General features: G+C 42.4%; 1 protein-coding gene across 6 annotated transcripts in view; it reads right to left on the reverse strand.

The window, feature by feature from the left end:
* usp19 (ubiquitin specific peptidase 19) overlaps positions 1-13,071 on the reverse strand; it is a 156,583-nt gene that overhangs the window by 89,570 nt on the left and 53,942 nt on the right. For all 6 annotated transcript variants that reach the window (XM_060835291.1, XM_060835287.1, XM_060835286.1 and 3 more), the window contains 2 exons: positions 12,650-12,786; positions 5,986-6,504 (listed from right to left, as the gene is read on the reverse strand). In XM_060835291.1, coding sequence (XP_060691274.1) covers positions 5,986-6,504; positions 12,650-12,786 — 656 coding nt within the window. The remainder of the gene's footprint in view (positions 1-5,985; positions 6,505-12,649; positions 12,787-13,071) is intronic.

Below are 13,071 nucleotides of genomic sequence, written 5' to 3' on the forward strand. Positions count from 1 at the left end.
ACAGCGGACAGCTGAAACTGACACCCGGAAGCGGCAAGGACAGACCACTATAAATACCGGAAGAAACATCAAAGAAGCGCTTCGCAGGAGGCTCCAAAGCACTGATGATGTCGCCTAGCCAGGGGACAAAACGTTTGCAACAAAAACTTCCAGCTCGGCGAACAGAACTACAACAGAGATAGGAAGGCAGGGAATCTTTCATTCCTGCAACAGCTGCTCACTGCATTCATTTACCCACCCTGATAAAACTGTCTACCTGTCATTTACCTTATCCTTTGTTTAAAATAAATCCTGGACTTTTGAACCAACTCTGTCCAAGTATGGTTTAGTTTCACCTTTTTGATGCTGCTTAGCATGTTGTATAACTTGCCTATGGCCAATCAGAAATCTCTTTTGATGGAGCAGGCGTTCTCTCCTGTAAGATCTCCTCTCTGACAACTGGGAGCAGCCTCATTTGATTTCTTCTGCAATCTCACTAGGGCACGGATATCCTTTTACATTTTTATACCCATGTCTGCACCCAGTAATTTATGTGCACCTTCCCAGGGTTTTGCACAACTTTAGCACATTTCCCAGCCATTCACTATCCTATCTGCTTTATTTACTGGCAACTCTCTTCAGAAAAGCTGGAAAAATCAAATCTCTCTAATTCTCTTTCAACATCATAGCTGGGCCAGTTCTGTCCTGGCCATCGAGAACTTTAGTCCCAACACACAGCTTTTTATGAAAAAAATTTCATTGATCATTACAAATCTAATGACAACCAATGGGACTACTGCAGCAAATCGTCCAGATATTGGATCAAGAGGCTAAATTCAGATCCTGACAAGTGCGAGACTGTAAGAATATAATTGGCTTACAACACAAAAGCGATACTGATTCACCAACATGACTCTACTATTTGTGCACTCTTGAGACTTTAGGCCACACAGCAGTTAAGATACTGCCCTCTGATGTGACCACCTTTGCAGAACAATTAGAAATGGGCAAAGAACATGGTCACAGCAACACTGTCCAGAATCCAGATTTATACCCAAATTCCAGTCACCATCTCTGTAACTGGCACTTTTAATTAGGGATGCAAATACTAATGCATCCATTTAAACTTTTAAAATTATATCCTGTTAGCTGTTTAAATGTTAATAGATGTGCTTAATGATAAAAATTCCTTGAAGCCCTTTATTTTAGAACAATCCAGTGGTTCCATATTGGAAGATGCAGGTCTGGTTCCACTGAACCAATCCTAATCCTAATCGCAGCTTTAAAAGGCTTGACGTCTGTATCATGAGAAGTTGTACAAAGTGTATTTAGGGCAAGATGCCTCACAACTATTCTGAGGAAGGTTCACTGGACTTGAAATGTTAACTTTGATTTGTCTTTAAAGATGCTGCCACACCCGCTGAGCTTTTCCAGCATCTTCTATTCTTGCCTCACAACTATGCTAGGTGGAAATTGCTGCGAATGGGCATTGAAGAGAGAGTGTAAAATGGTTAGAGTCCAGCATCCATTACACTAGTGGGATGGTCAAGAGGTGGCTGCTGCCTAACTCCCTCGGTAAAAGTGGAAACCACGTTTAGATCCCCATGAATCAATGGCCCAACAGGTGCAGTAACTTGCCAGACATGAACGCTCCACAGGGTAAACCAGGCCAATTGTGTATTTCAAAAAGCACTCCTGTTCAATTTTCCATTTGCAGAATACAGGTGTACTTCCTAATCTGAAAACAACGCACAAAATCCCAATACGCTTGCTGCATTTTTTCCATGTGGCAGTACGTCTCAAAATATTTAAAGCCAGTGAACGAAATTAAGTGCAAAACATTAATTGGAAGATCAACACTTATTGCTTAACCATTTACTACTTTATATTTCTGCTGCTAACAGTCCAACTGTATTAATTGTTAAGAAGCCAATTGACAACAGGAAATAAAGGCAAATCCCTACGGTTAACTACTGATGGTCAAACTGAGCAAAAAAGAAGAATCAGGGAGAGTCAACACAATCAATCGGAAAAATCTCCATCTAAAACACAGAAATGGAGTATAAAAACATAGAAGTTTTGTTAAAACTATACAAGGCACGGGTCAGATCACAGTTAGAACACGGAGCAGTTTGGGTCCCCTCTCCAAGGGTAGATAAATTGGCATTTGAAAGAGCTTGAAGAAAGTTCACTAGGTTGATTCTGCGTATGCAGGGATTTTATGCGGAGACGAGGAGAGGCTGAGTACGTTGGGCCTACGCTCAGTGAAGTTTAGAATGGGAGGAAACTTTACCAAAACAAAACAGAGGGAATAGTCTCTGAATAAGGGGTTGCATATTTAAAATAGAGATAAAGCATAAATTCCTTTTCTCTCTTAGAAGTAGTCAACCTGTGGAATTCCTTACCATGAAGGTATGTAGATGCTGGGCTAGTAAGTATAGTCAAGGTCAAGGCAGATTTTTAATCAGCAAGAGAATCCAGGGTTATGGGGAGAAGGCTGAAAACTGGAGTTGAGATTATCAGATCAGCCGTGATCTCAGGGTCTACCTCTTTCTATTTTTATGATCTTATAGAAGTAACCAAATTGTTTTTGGTTGAGTATAAACAAGTGATTGAATAAGAACTGAAATGATATATAATCACATCAGAAAGCAATAAAAACAAAGGAATGTGACTGTCAATTGAGGTGGTGCAACAGACAATAGAACCTGAACTACAGCAAGAGGCAACGTAGGAAAAAGAATGGTGTTTGTTGTGCCGTTGCCATGACTGTGAATTTATGAAATGTCCCACAGAGACCAAGTCCCTGTATCATCATTAACAGAATGACTATTATTTAGCTATTTCCTCCAGTACCTGAAGAAACACACGATGACAGTGCACATTAGCTTAAAAAACAATATAGTCTGCCAACTCAATGGTTTTGTTATGCAGATCAAGGAATAATCTCCACTCCTTTTCCTAATCTGAGAAAATTAAAACCAGTTTTACCTTTCTATCTTCAATACAGAATTTTTTCAGACTTATTTTCCAAGTCTACATGCAGCAGTCTGCAGGAGGTCAGCCATCCTACCCCACCCAGGCAGAAGCGTGCTTTGAACATAGTGGCAAGTATTGGTTTGAGGGTAAACCTGGTAAAGAAGCTTCTCCCGATTTTAAAAAGAAAAAACAAATTGTATCTTGTACTTAACATCCCAACACTTACAATAATTCTACGTTCTTGTTAGGACTGGAAAAATCACTAACATGCCACTGCTGTTTAAAAAGGGGAGTATAGCAAAAGACAGAAAATTACAGACCACCCAACGCAGTAGAGGGTAAGATTTTGGAATCCATTGTGAAGGATGAGATTTCTGAATAGTTGGATATGTATGATAAAATAGGTTAAAGTTAGCATGGTTTCGTCAAGGGAGGTCATGCCTGACAAATCTGTTAGAATTCTGTGAGGAAGGATTGAACAGGAGAGCCAATGGATGTTATCTCCCTGGACTTCAAGAAGGCCTTTGACAAAGTGCCACACGGGAGGCTACTGAGTACAATAAAGGCCCATGGTGTTAGAGGCAAGGCGATGGCATGGATAGAAGTTTGGCTGTCTGGCAGAAAGCAGAGAGTGGGATAAAAGGGTCCATCTCAGGATAGCAGCCCGTGACTAGTGGTGTTCTGCAAGGCTCAGTGTTAGGACCACAACTTTCGACTTTACACATTAACAATCTGGATGAAAGACCCGAGGGCATTCTGGTTAGGTTTGCAGCTGATACAAAAGATCGAGGGCCGAAGGGCCTGTACTGCGTTGTAATGTTCTATGCAAGATAGGTCAGGTCAGGAGGTATTGAGGAGGCTGCAGAAGGATTTGGACAGGTTAGGAGAGTGGGCAAAGTGACAGTATATGGATAAGTGAGGTCATGCACCTTGGTGGGAGAACAGAGGCATGGACTGTTTTCTAAATGGGGAGAAAATCCAGAAGTCTGAGGTGCAAAGAGACTTGGGAGTTCTAGTCCAGGATTCTCTCAAGGTAAACTTGCAGGTTGAGTCAGTAGTTAGGAAGGCAAACGCAATGATGGTGTTTACTTTGAAAGCACTTGAATATAAAAGCAGGGATGGACATCTGAGGCTTTCTAAGACCCTGGTCTGGCCACATTTGGAGTATCGTGAGCAACTTTGGGCCCCATATTCAGAAAGGATGTACTGGCCCTAGAGCCAGTTCAGAGGAGGTTCATAAGAATGATCCCAGCAATGAAAAACTTAACACAGGAGGAACGTTTGAGGACTCTGGGTTTATACTTGATGGAATTTGAGGAGAAGGGGAGATCTAATTGAAATATACAGAATACTGAATGGCTGGACAGAGTAGATGTTGTTAAGATATTTTCAGTGGTCGAAGAGACTAAAATCCGAGGGCATAGCCTTAGAGCAAAGGGAAGACCTTTTAGAATGGAGATAAGGAGAACTTCTTCAGTGGGAGAGTGGGGAATCTATGGAATTCACTGCCACAGTAAGCTGAGGAGGTCGGGTCTTGAGCATATGTAAGCCTGAGATAGCTAGGTTCTTGAGTATCAAGGGGATTAAGGGTTACGGGGAGAAATCTGGAAATGGGGTTGAGAAACTGATCAGCCATGATTGAATGACAGAGCAGACTCAAATGGGCTAAATGACCTAACTTCTGCTCCTGTGTCTTATGGTCTTATTTAGGAGACACTGGTAAGTCCTCATTTATTTGTAATCTCAAGTTGCTGAGTGAAAGTGATGGGCTTCAACTCCCAGACCTTACAGAAATGCTGGTCATATTTAGGCAAGCAGTCAGTGAATTAACTAACACCTACACTTCTAACACTGAACATTTTATAATTAAAATGAAATCAGTACAAATCCAACTGTCAGTGTCCTTGGGTTATTTGCACTTTTAAAGTTATGACTGTAGAACAGAATTTTCCAGCAAATATGTCATAGGTCAAACATCAAGCACCATGAAAGTAGGAGAATGCTTGATGTGGTCCAACTAGACATGAAATGTCCGCTTGTTAAGCTCAGACATTTGAAGACATTGTCTGACTCCAACCACAATAGATGTCACTGATCCTAGCCAAGGCCTTCTCGGATTGAAAAGCATTAATGCGACATTTTGAATGTCGATTAAAACCTCAGGGTCCCTTCCAACTCAACCCACAGCTATCTTGTCACATTGAGTATTTGTGACCTTTTTTCTCTTCCCAACTACAACTCTTGGCAAACGGTAATGATGAATTGCATTGGCCACTGTATGTTTAATTAACATACTTGACAGCAAAAGAAATTCAAACACAAAGGGACTAATTTTAAGCATTTTGATTAAACCCACTTAAAGCAAATTCCCAGGATGTAGGAGTCACTGGACAGGCCAGCATTTATTCTCATCTCTAGTTGACTGTGGCATTGGCGACAGGACTGCTAAAACAACTGGCAATGGTTTGGATACTACAGTGTATTGCTCAGCCAATTCTGAGGACAATTCACATTTCAGTAAATTGGTATGGGTCACAAAAACTACAGTAAGAATAGCAGGTTTGGTTACCTAAACTGCCATCTACTTAAGTCTGCTGGATTGTCACTTTAAGAATCCAAACACATGATATAATGACATCAGCAGCCATTTTGGGCCAGAAAGTGCTCTAGTCTAACCTTGTTGCCTGCAGACTGAACACCAGCTTAATAAAGCTCCTGCTGTTTAACACTTCGGTTTCCTGGTCCTTGGAATTTAAAGGACATTAGTGAAAGAATTCAGGCTTTAAACATAATCAGGCAGCTTCATACTGACTTTTACTGATCTAACCATTTTGTTCCAGATATTGCTTATACCAAAATTAACTTTGTTTGCACACACCGCAGGGAGATGTGGACACACATTCTGCTGGATTATTAAGCAAGATGTGTAATTCAGTGACATGATCCGTATACTATCAGATTCACATCTAATACGAAAAGATCACCATTCGATTAAAAATTGAAGTGCAACTGTCTCAGGCAACATACCTCAGCTTTTTCAGCCGATGCTCTGGCAGCATTTACCGTACCACTTTTATCCTCCATGTGCCAGTCTCCCTGGGGACCACGGCCATTTCTCTTCACTTTATTCTCAGCCAAGGGGTCAGTCAGTCCTCCATCAGTATCACTGGCACTCAGTTCACTTGTATGACTTTGTGGACATACTGCAGACTTTATGTCCTGTTCAAGACAAACAGTATCCACTCCTTCTGTGGACTTCACTAAAACAGTTTGTGTTGGAACTGGCTCAGGGATGGGTGGAGTGTTGCCCGGATCCTTGCATTGGATGGTACGCTTCACCCCAGGTTCAGGAGGCGATTCCATCTTTCCCGACACCTTCACGTTGATTGGACGTTTCAGCCTGCGCTCAGCTTTTGCTTTCCGCTTCTCAATGCTGTCAGAAGATCCTCCTGGTTTCACTTCTTCAGTGGCTTCTTCACTGAACAAAGCCTTCTCCTTCCCAGTGTTTCTGGGCAGAATCACAGCAGTCTGTTCTTTACCCTTCTTCTGTAAAATGCAATCAAAGGGGGCAAATTTAAAACATGCATTCACCTATTACATTTCAAAGAACTAGAATCTTTCTGCATGTTAGGTCCATCATACCTGTGAAGAACTATCCAATTTGTCTCACTCCCCTGTTTTTCCCCCAAATTGTTTCCCTCTACAAGTATTGACCCAATTCTCACTTGATGTTTACAACTACATCAGCTTCCAACATCCTTTCCGGCAGTGTCTTTCTCAGCATGATCTGGTGCTTAAAAAACAAGTACAGTACCTAATTTCTCCTCTGGTACATTGGCCAGATGTTTTGGCAAACCAACTGCTACAGAGATATCTGCATGTTACATAGCTGACTCTGACTGCCAGGTGTTTGGATGGGAACAGCCTCGTGTGATTAAAGCAATCTAAAAACAAGACAAGATAGAAAACACATCCTTGGAGCTGCAAACAATGACAATCGTAATCACTTGTCTCTGATTATTGAGATCCCATTTCTACATGAAGTGCCTTGGGGCAAATTGGACTGCAACAGTAGTTGCAGAACTTGGCTCAAATGAAATAAACTGGCATGCAAATTCCTTGTAAAATTCCCATTGCAACTCCAAGGGGCCAACTTGGGGATAGCCAATGACTGCATCACCATCATGCAGTACTGAAGGAGCCCAATTTGTGGTTCTGCCATTACTTACAGACCTATCCAATTAGCTCCACCACCTCTGCCCTTTCCCTGCCTTTTCAAAATTTTCTCCATTTTAGTTAGAAAATTCTGGTTTCCACCATCCAGACCGTAACTTATTTTCTTTATATGTTCTTGGGATGAGAGTATAACCAGCCATGGCAGCGTTTATTGTCCTCCCCTAAATGCCATGAGATGTCAAAAAAAATTCACATCAGCTGATCAGTCTCAGGTAGTAACAAGTTTGAAGACATGTAATTTTCATTCTATATTTAGGAGCTTAGCAGCAACGGAGGCTCGTTTAGGTACAAAAAAAAATACAGAAAATCATTTGATTGTAGGAAAGAGCAAAGTCCCAGATTAAAACATAAATCAAATGCATCCATTATCCCATATTAACTGGTCATCATCACTCCTGATCCTTTGTTTCTTCCCTGCATTACTTTTTTTCCTGGCTGTAAGTTTGATTAAAAACTTTAAACTTCTTCCAGTTCTGATGAAAAGTTACTGATCAGAAATGCTTTTCTCCCTTTGGCTGCTACTTGAACCTGCGTGCGCCTGCAACACGTTCTGTTTTCACTACAAGAGGGATTTGAAGGATCACGTAGAAGTCAACTGTACCACCCAGAACACAGTGTGAAAACAAACATGATAATACTTGGTAATATTCAGTATCAGAGTTAACACGGGGCTGTGTGTTAAGTCATTAAACTACCCAGTCACAGTGAGGAGAATTACTACACCACCCAGCTCCAACGTGCAGAAGGACGCGGTACCAAGACCATTAATAAATAATTTTGGTAACAGAGTTTCAATTTCTTTTGTTTCATGAGAGCAGAACTGGAGGCTGGCCAGTTAGATTCTACTCAAACAAGTGGTAATGATTAGTATTTTGAACTGGTGCCCAGAGCATGACATGGATGTAGCCAAATACTTTATAACCAAGTGCTAATTTGCCACGGATTACTGAAACATGTTTCTAAACTTGTATTAGTTGTTTTTTTCAGCCTTTCTACAATTTAATATTCAAATCAAATGTCATTCACGTTGCCTGTATTTGAAATAAAACTATACAGATTAATGGGTTTCCAGAAGATAACTCAAGTCACCTCCTCCACTGCATAAACAAATGCCAATAAAGTTTCTCTTTTGCTTCAAAATTTTCTTCCAGATTCTGATTAACAATGTCCACTCAGACCTGAAGTGCTATGCAATCCTGACTGTACTTTTAATTTCTAACTTCAGTCCCTGCCGTGGAATTTTTCTTTTAAGCTCCCAACGCGTACTCTATTTAACCAAATTTAAACCTGTTTCAGAGTGCCCAGATCATGTCTAGATTTCACCTTTGTTAAATTTGTGCACCAAAACATTCCTTTCCTGCAGTTTAGAAGCCATCAGCCTTAATTTAACGATCTCTGAATCAGAGGTCGTAGAGTCAATTCCCACTCCCAAGTTTGACTTCCATTATCCAGGTTGACAAGAGCCAGGACACGGGAGTGTACTACATGGTCAGAGGTGCCAAATAGGGGCCCTATCATTCACAGGTTAATTAGAGAGATCCCAAGGCACTACCTAAAGGGGAGCAAGGAAGTTCTTCTCCTGCTAGCTACTATTTATCAACCAACATCTGCAAAACAGATTGTGTGCTCATTTTTCCCATGTAGGTTGTGGGATCATGCTGTACGGAAATTGATTACTGTAATTCTTACATAAAATGCAGACTACACTTTAAAAAAACTTTTGAGGCATTCAGATGCGATGTTCAGTCGTAGATAATGACATACAGCCTGGAAAGAGACCCTTCAGTCCAACATATCCATGCCAACCAGACATCCCAACCTGACCTGGTCCCATTTGTCAGCATTTGACCCATATTCCTCTAAACCCTACTTATTCATATACCCATACCTTTTAAATGTTTTAGCTGTACTAATATCCCCATTTCCTCTGATGGCTCATTCCATACATGGACCATTCTCTGCGTGAACCATTCTCTGCGTGAAAACGTCACCCCTCAGGTCCTTTTTTAATCTCTCCTGTCTCACCTGAAACCCCACCCCAGGAAAAAGACTTCGGCTATTCACCTTAGCTACTGTCATGATCTTATAAACCTCTATAAGGCCATCTCTCAGCCTCTGACACTCAGGGAAATAAGCCTCAGCCTACTCAGCCTTTCCCTATAACTCAAATCTTCCAGTCTTGGCAATATGCTTGTACAGGGTATATCCTTTCTGCACCCTCTCAAGTTTAACATCAACCTTCTGATGTAAGGACGACCAGAACTGTACACAGTATTCTATAAGTGGTTTCGCCAATATCCTGTACAGCCAGAACACAACATCCTAAACCCTATACTCAAGTGTTCTGACCAATGAAGGCAAGTGAACCAAACACCATCTTCACTATCCTATTGACTCCACTTTCAAGGAACTATGCACCTGCACTCCCAGGGATTGACCATTAACTGTACAAGTCGAGAGTGCGATGCTGGAAAAGCACAGATCAGGCAGCATCCAAGGAGCAGGAGAATCGATGTTTTGGGCAAAAGCCCTTCATCAGGAATGAGGCTTGAGCGCCAAGGGGGTGGAGAGATAAATTGGTGGTGGTGGTGTGGGGTGAGGCTGGGTGAAGGTAGCTGAGAGTGCAATAGGTAGATGGAGGTGAGGGTAATGGTGATAGGTCAAAGAGAAGTGAAGTGTGGAGTGGATAGATGGGAAGGAAGATGAACAGGTAGGACAGGTCATGAGGGCGGTCATGAGGAACATTTTTGCTCCTCTTTAGGTAGTGCCATGAAATGTCTTTAATTAACCAGTGAATTACAGGGCTCCTAGTAAAAAGTGAGGTCTGCAGATGCTGGAGATGAGAGCTGAAAATGTTTTGCTGGTTAAAGCGCAGGTTAGGCAGCATCCAAGGAACAGGAAATTCGACGCTTGTGCCCGAAACGTCAAATTTCCTGTTCCTTGGATGCTGCCTGACCTGCTGCACTTTAACCAGCAACACATTTTCAGCAATTACAGGGCTCCTGTTTGGCACCTCTGACTACAGATGTAGGTTTACTTGCTGAGCTGCAAGGTTCATTTCCAGATGTTTAGTTACCCTACTTCCTGCTTTCTATTTATATGTTTGGGTTGGTGATGCCATTTCCTGTGATGAAGTCACTTCCGGTTCCTTTTTCTTAGGGGGTGGTAGATGGGCTCTAACTTGATGCGTTTGTTGATAGATTTCCAGTTGAATACCATGCTTCTAGGAATTCTCGTGCATGAGTTGGTTTGGTTTGACCTAGGATGGATGTGTTGTCTCAATCGAAGTGGTGTCTGTCCTCATCCATCTGTGAGGATACTAGTGAGAGAGGGTCATGTCTTTTTGTGGCTAGTTGACATTCATGTATCCTGGTGGCTAGTTTTCTGCCTGTTTGTCCAATGTGGTGTTTGTTACAGTCCTTATGTGGTATTTTATAAATGACATTACTTTTGCTGGTTCTCTCTATAGGGTCTTTCAAGTTCATTAGCTGCTGTTTCAGCGTGTTGGTGGGTTTGTGGGCTACCATGACGCCAAGGGGTCAGAGTAGTCTGACAGTCATTGCCAAGTTGTCTTTGATGCAGGGGAGAGTGGCTAGGGTTTCTGGGCGTGTTTTGTCTGCTTGTTTGGGTTTGTTGCTGAGAAATCGACGGACCTAGAAGCATGGCATTCCAACCAGAATTCTCAGCATTGCTTTGCCTGCGGCCCACTGAAGATGTTATCTAGTAGGGTGACGAAATGTCTGGAAATGAACCTTGCAGCTCAGTGAGCAAACCTACATCCAAAATCTCAATCTGAGAACAAATCTTCTCAAAACTCGCTAACCTCTGACCATGTAGTACTCTCCCATGCTATAAGGTGGGGAAATGAGGAAACTGGTCAAATCCACATTGATCCCATGTGGTTGGAGGGTCCCAAGGCAGCAGATTAGACGTTCTTCCCCCGAATGTGAGGTGGTTAAGGTTTGGCAACAGGGGCAGCCCAGGACCTGCACGTCCTTGGCAGAGGGGGAGGGGGAGTTGAAGTGTTCGGCCATGGTGGGGTTGGTTGGTGCAGGTGCCCCAAAGATGTTCTTTGAAGCATTCTGCAAGTAGGTGCCTGGTCTCCCCAATGTAGAGGAGACCGCATCGGGAGTAACAGATACAGCAAATGACGTGTGGAAATGCAGATAAAACTTTGACAGATGTGGAAGGCTCCTTTGAAGCCTTGGACGGAGGGGAGGGGGGAGGTGTGAGTGCAGGTTTTGCAATTCCTGCGGTGGCAAGGGAAGGTGCTGGGAGGGAAGGATGGGTTGGTGGGGGACATGGACGTGACAAGAGAGTCGCAGAGGTAATGAACTTTATGGAATGCAGATTGACGTGGGGAGGGAAATATATCTCTGGTAGTGGGGTGCATTGTAGGTGGTGGAAATTGTGGAGGAAACGCCTCATCCTCCACCTTGTGACCCTCCAACCATACAGGATCAATGTGGATGCCACCAGTTTCCTCATTTCCCTCCCCCTATTTTATCCCAGATCCAACCTTCCAAATTGGCCCCTCCCTCATGACCTATCCTATACTTGTCCATCTTCCTTCCCACCTACCCGCTCCATCCTCCTCTCCGACCTATCACCATTACCCCCACCTCCATCGATCCATTGCACTCTTAGCCACCTTACCCCCCCCACCAAAGTCCCACTCTCCTCCTATTTGTCTCTCCACCCCTCATTTGCAATGAAAGACTTTTGCCTGTAACGTCAATTCCCCTGTTCCTCGGATACTGCCTGACTGGCAGTGCTTTTCCAGTACCACTTTCTCGAGTCTGATCTCCAGCATCTGCACTCTTCATTTTCTCCATTAACTGTGCAAGTCCAGCCTTGATTTGCCTTACTAAAAGGCAAGGCCCCTTACATTTATCTAAATTAAACTCCATCTGCCACTCCTCGACCCATTCGCCTGTCTGATCAAAGTTCCATTGCACTCTGAGGTAACCTTCTTCACTGTCCACTACACCAACTCTTTTGGTGTCATCTGCAACTTTAGTAATCAAACCTTCTTTATTCACATCCAAATCATTTATATAAATAACAAAAAGCAGTGGACCCAGCACCAGATCTTGTGGTGCATTGCTGGTCACAGTCAGAAAAGCATTGATCTAGCACCACCTCCTTTCTCCTATCTTCAAACTAATTTTGTATCCAATTGGCTAGTTCCCCCAATTCTAGGTCGTCTTTGAAAGTCAGTCTTCCTGCTTTCCAGTCAATATGTATCCAGTCATTCAGTCAGTTCTTCCTTCTCAAAACCTTGATATTTCTTTGCCTCCCCTTTCTCCTCTAAGCATTAAGCTTTTAAAATCCAAGTGTAGTGCCACCCAATCAATGCACTCTGATATGATTTATTTTAACTCTTTAACCCAAGCTGATGTCAGCCTTTTAAGTTAGGCATATCAGCTGTAAAACACTTTGGTGATCACTGTACCATGAGGGATGACCATGTGTGCAGAGGAATCTTCTTTGGCATGATAAGCTGGAGGAAGTTGCCCTTCTCCTTGTACTGCAGTTTGCTGCATGAACTCTCAATCTCTTCATGGAAGTGACAACTCCACTGGCGTCCATCTACAACGTGGGAAACAAAATTGAACTTTAAAAAAAGATGCAGAATAGAAGAGTACAGGTATCGCCACAAGTTTATATAACTGACTATAATAAAATATAAAATTAGATTACATTCACAAAGAATTTTAAATTTATAATGGATACCAAATTATATCTGAGCATCCTACTTGGATGGTATTTTGTCCTCCTTACTCCCATTACCCCAAGGTTATAATTGGCCCCTGTTCCATCTTAATGTCAAAGGACACTACCTCATCATTATGAAGTGTTAGTGTGTAAATCTCA

This window comes from Hemiscyllium ocellatum, chromosome 14 (genome assembly GCF_020745735.1).
Source record: "Hemiscyllium ocellatum isolate sHemOce1 chromosome 14, sHemOce1.pat.X.cur, whole genome shotgun sequence".
In the NCBI taxonomy this organism is placed as follows: Eukaryota; Metazoa; Chordata; class Chondrichthyes; order Orectolobiformes; family Hemiscylliidae; genus Hemiscyllium; species Hemiscyllium ocellatum.